The sequence below is a fragment of the Cibotium barometz genome, chromosome 50 (genome assembly GCF_041138505.1).
Source record: "Cibotium barometz isolate CiBa-2024 chromosome 50, ASM4113850v1, whole genome shotgun sequence".
Lineage (NCBI taxonomy): Eukaryota > Viridiplantae > Streptophyta > Polypodiopsida > Cyatheales > Cibotiaceae > Cibotium > Cibotium barometz.
In genome coordinates, this window is record NC_141095.1 from 3,947,535 (window position 1) to 3,952,531 (window position 4,997).

The 4,997-nt window shown below is 36.4% G+C and overlaps 1 protein-coding gene across 1 annotated transcript; it reads left to right on the plus strand.

Annotated features, from left to right (window-relative positions):
- Window positions 1-973: 973 nt before the first annotated feature.
- Window positions 974-4,683, plus strand: LOC147609735 (L-ascorbate peroxidase 3-like). The gene is made up of 9 exons (XM_086786959.1): window positions 974-1,181; window positions 1,297-1,421; window positions 2,745-2,794; window positions 2,901-2,966; window positions 3,178-3,226; window positions 3,396-3,493; window positions 3,586-3,665; window positions 4,105-4,231; window positions 4,310-4,683. Exons 1-9 carry the CDS (start codon window positions 1,075-1,077, stop codon window positions 4,496-4,498), a joined length of 891 nt encoding a protein of 296 aa, XP_086643085.1. The 5' UTR covers window positions 974-1,074; the 3' UTR covers window positions 4,499-4,683.
- The last annotated feature ends 314 nt before the right edge of the window (window positions 4,684-4,997 follow it).

Here is a 4,997-nt window from a genome sequence, read left to right on the forward strand (position 1 = left end):
ACATTGAGATGGCATTATCAACAAATAGGAGAGGGGTACTCTCTGTAGTTTAAGTAAAACAAATGTTTGAATAATCTTGAGCGCTATTGAATTGAGCATTGTAATGGCTTCCCAATCGCTCTTTTTTCTTCTCTCAATATAAAAGGATGACCAATGTGTTTGCCTTAATTTGGTCAAAAGAAAAAGGATAGCCAATGTGCATGGCCATCCTTTTTGGTTATTGCCCTTAAAAAAGGGCAACCAATACATGGCCACCCTTTTATGCATGCCTTAAAAAAGGGTAGCCCATGGTTGCTTCCCTTTAAAAAAGGGCACCTTAAAAAAGGGTATAGCCAACGATTGTTTCCCTTTTTAAAAAGGGTACCTTAAAAAAAGGGTAACCAATGGTTGTTACCCTTAAAAAGGGTACCTTAAAAAAGAGTTGTTTCCTTTTAAAAAATGGTCATTACCCCTAAAAAAGGGTAGCCAATGTTGTTTCTCTTTTAAAAAGGGTTTAAAAAGGGCACGTTTGAAAGGATGACCATCAAAACTACTCTTTTGGCTTGCTTACCCATCAAAACTTCTCTTTTGGCTTGCTTAAAGAGCAAATTTTGGCCCTTGTACCCCCTTTGTCTTATAGTGTTAGAAATTCTCCCATTGGCTAAAATATACAAAATGCATAAGAATATAGCGCATCACTCAATCAACTTGTAAAGTATACACATAGGGCATAATACTAGTAGTTTACCAGATGGGCAAGGAATCTTTAGCGTTATTTGAGCATGCAGGAAGGCAAGAATATTCCTCGCTTCCTCACGCATGGTTACATGCTTGAGTTGGCAGATTTTATATTTTATATTTTTGGCCTTAAGCTTTTACAAGTATTATATTTTTCAAAATTACAAGAAAGGAATGTGTTGGGTGCATTGGAAGTTTGGCATAACGTGAGGGAAGAAACTTGGGGGGGATATAAAGGTAAAGGGGGGGAGGCATTCAAGGGAAGAGAACCGTTCACATATATTATTACAAAACACTAAGGTGTAGAATAACAAATAATAATAGTAGTGTGTAAAGGTCTCCTGCAAGGCAACAAACATGTCAAGCTCTTTGGACTACGCCGCATTAACGGTGGCGACCGCGCGGAAGGAAATCTCCGACCTCATCAAGAAACAGCGCTGCGCCCCCATTCTCCTCCGTCTCGCGTATAATTACACCATAATCCCCCCCCTTAATCATCAACAAAAACATCATTAATTGCTGCTCAATTCTGAAGCTGGTCCATTACTTCCTTTTCTGTGATTAATTTAATTCTTGTAGATTTCACGACGCTGGCACCTACGATGCCGTGTCCAAATCGGGCGGCCCCAATGGCTCCATCCGCCTGCCCGATGAATTCAGCCGGGCGGACAACAAAGGAATCAAGATCGCAGTGGATCTTTGTGGTACACCATTTTTTTTTTCAATATACTTTTCTAATTTTGTCCCGTTTCTTGCTATATAATGTAGTAGATTCATTATATATATATATATATATATATATATATGTATATAATCTAGTTTCCCAAATTTTGTCCCATTTCTTGCTATTTATTAATGTAGTTCCCCCCCCTTTTCAAGAGATTCATTTTTTTTAAAAGTTGGACGATTTTTATTACATGAGGGACCCTCAAGAGATTCATTTTACATACATTTAAAGTAGTTTCCCAGTTTTGTCCCATTTCTTGCTATTTAATGTAGTTCCCCCCCCCCCCTCCTCAAGAGATTCATTTTTCATTCATTTAAAGTAGTTCCCCAATTTTGTCCCATTTCTTGCTATTTAATGTAGTTTTTTCCCCCCTCAAAATATTCATTTTTCATACATTTAAAGTAATTTCCAAGTTTTGTCCCATTTCTTGCTATTGAATGTAGTCCCCCCCCCCCTCTCTCGAGATTATTATTTTTTCGCACTCCTTACGGGGTTGCATGAAAATAAGACACTAGCACACATCTCAACTATAGAGTTCCAAGACTTAGACTTGCTTCACAATTTATTATATGTCAATACCCTAAGACTTAGACTTGCTTTATATGTCAATACCCTAAGACTTAGACTTGCTTCACAATTTATTATCTGTCAATACCCTATAACTTAGACTTGCTTCACAATGTCACCCAAAATGTGCTCATTTTCACAAAAAGTAACAATTTCAAGAGCTCTCATCTTGTCTACGATGTGAGGGTAGCATCTGGCAAGAAGAAGGTGCTCTTAGTGAAGCTTATAGATAAAAGCCCACCTTTACTAGTCTTTCCCAAATGCTATGCCTACGTATAAAAAGCCCCAAAGCATGATCACAACCTTTATCTTTGTAATGCCTTTTTAAAAGTGTTTTTTCTACCATGATGAATGTCCCGAAGGTAAAACTTAATCGATTCTTTACTCCCTTGGTGGAACCAAATGCATAGATGTTTCTTCTTCTCATCTAGTTCTTTTTTCCTTTCTTCTTCTTCAGCCTTCTGTTTCTTAACCTCTTCCATAATTTGTGAAACATAGAGGACAACTCAAAAAAAAAGGGAGAAGTATAATAAGATTGAAAAAAATAAAAACTTAAAGAACCATAAGAAATTTCACATTTTTTTCTCCAAGTTCTCTCTCTCTCTCTCTCTCTCTCTCTCTCTCTCTCTCTCTCTCTCTCTCTCTCTCTCTCTCTCACACACACACACACACACACAGTTAGCAACAAAGATAGGTCCTTATAGAAGAAAAATTCTCTCGTTTTCTATTGCAGAAATAGTAAAACGAAAGTGTCAACAGATTTCCTATGCAGACCTTTACCAGGTACCACCTTTGTACAATACAATATGTAGTTACTACAATAATACTCCCACAATATTGTTAAAAGTGCTTAGTCTAACTAATGTGTAATTGTAAAACATAATTACAGCTAGCAGGGATTGTAGCTGTGGAGGAGACAGGAGGACCAACCATTGATTTTACCCTTGGTCGACAGGTAAGACATTATTTTAGTCACAAGAGCTTAAAAATGTATATTTTATATTTGTAAGATAGTGGTTATTGAAATTAGATACCACCACTTTCCATTATGGGAGAGAGTAGATTTAACCCTAGAGTAGATTTGAACCCTTAAAACTCCACTTAAGGAGGGGAGGGTGCTATTGTTGGGCTACAACTTATGATATATAATGTGCTACATTTGATAGGATTCCAACATGCCTTCTCCTCGTGATAGACTTCCAGTTATACAAGACGGTAAGAATATATGACATTAAAATTAGTTAAGATCATCTAGTGATTAAATCATCTAGTGATTAAATCACTTTGATATCAGTTTTTCCAAGTGAAAACGTAGCTACTTAACTCGATCGACCAGCTTATGGCACAAATTCATTCCATTAACCCTTGTAATTGGCATTTTCAGGTGAAAATGTAAACCATGCCTCCCACTTAAGGGATGTCTTTTATCGCATGGGTTTTAATGATAGGGAGATTGTGGCACTCTCTGGGGCACATACGTTGGTCAGTATTTGCAAAATGTCTTTGTATGAAATATAACCATTTGTGCATAATCTAAGGCTTACTTTCATATCTGATTAATGTTTTTATTTCAGGGGAAAGCACACTTAGATAGGTCAGGGTTTGAGGGCCCATGGACATCTGATGAGAATAAGTTTGATAATTCTTACTACATGTAAGCAACATTTTGTACGTGCACATGCACATGCTTGTGTGTCCATGTGCACACGTGCGCGTTTTAAGAAGGAATGTGAAAAAAGGAAAGGGTTGAGGGGAGGTACTCATTGAAAATTAGTAACCTCATGCACATCTGCATTTAAGAAGGAAGGGGAAAAAGGGATTGGGAGAGGAGAGGGTAGATTATCCATTAAAAATTAGTGACATGCCATTCCTTTGGCCCTTGGGCACACCACACCTATTAAGTCCATGCAAGCCTTTTGATTTTGAGGTTTCCTTCTAGTATAGATTAATGTACTTAGATCAACATACACAAGTCCATAGGTTTTCTCTCATTTTGTTTTGTGTGTGTGTGTGTGTGTAGAGAGAGAGAGAGAGAGAGCTTGATCTTTTGCTAACCAAGTTTCTTTTAAATGTATAAAAATTTGTCACAACAGTGAGTTACTTAACTATGAGCAAGCTCAAAAGAAGCCTATCCAATCTGAAAAACGTGTCATATTACCAACAGATGCGTGCTTGGTCAAAGATAAGAAGTTTAAAAAATATGTAAAAATTTACGCCAAGGTATGCCCTATCACCAACCACTAAATTGTTAAAATTGCAAGATTTTGGGATCCTTGATTCTGCTTAATTGGCTTACAGGATCAACAAGCTTTCTTTAAAGACTATAGCATGGCTCATAAGAAGATGTCAGAGCTAGGTTTCAAACAATTCCCAAAACCCAATACGAAGTCCAATATAAAGCAAGGCACTATTGTTGCATATGTAGTGTCTATTCTTATTGCTTTCTTGGCTTATCATTATTATGAGAATAAGTATTCAAAATCATAAGCAATTAGCTTGTGAGGTGATGAGAAAATAAGTATCCCAAATACACAAGCAAATAGCTTGTGTATTACAACCCCATCATGCCAATAGATTAGTGTATTCACATACTATATAAAGCCATGTAAAAACTATAATACTTTACAAAATTTCAAGTGAATACATTAACTTTTTGACCAACTCCTTTCAAATCCATGTAAATCCTTTCCTATTTTCCAAATCTATGTAAAGCCTTTCCTATTTTGCAAATTAATGCTATGAAAAGAAGGCGATCTTCGAGCATTGCAAAAGAATCTAACAAGTTTATACATTTTTACACATACTTAATGGAACACATATGAACTAAAAAGCTAATGCTAAATATTTATCACATAAAGGTGATGAAAGTATCGAAAATGTTTTCCTTAGTAAGTGTACGTGTGGAATTATGTGATATATTGGTGCAATTCCATAAAACATACAAGGGCCTTGTGGTCATCTATGGCCACCTAAATTGGATTTAGAT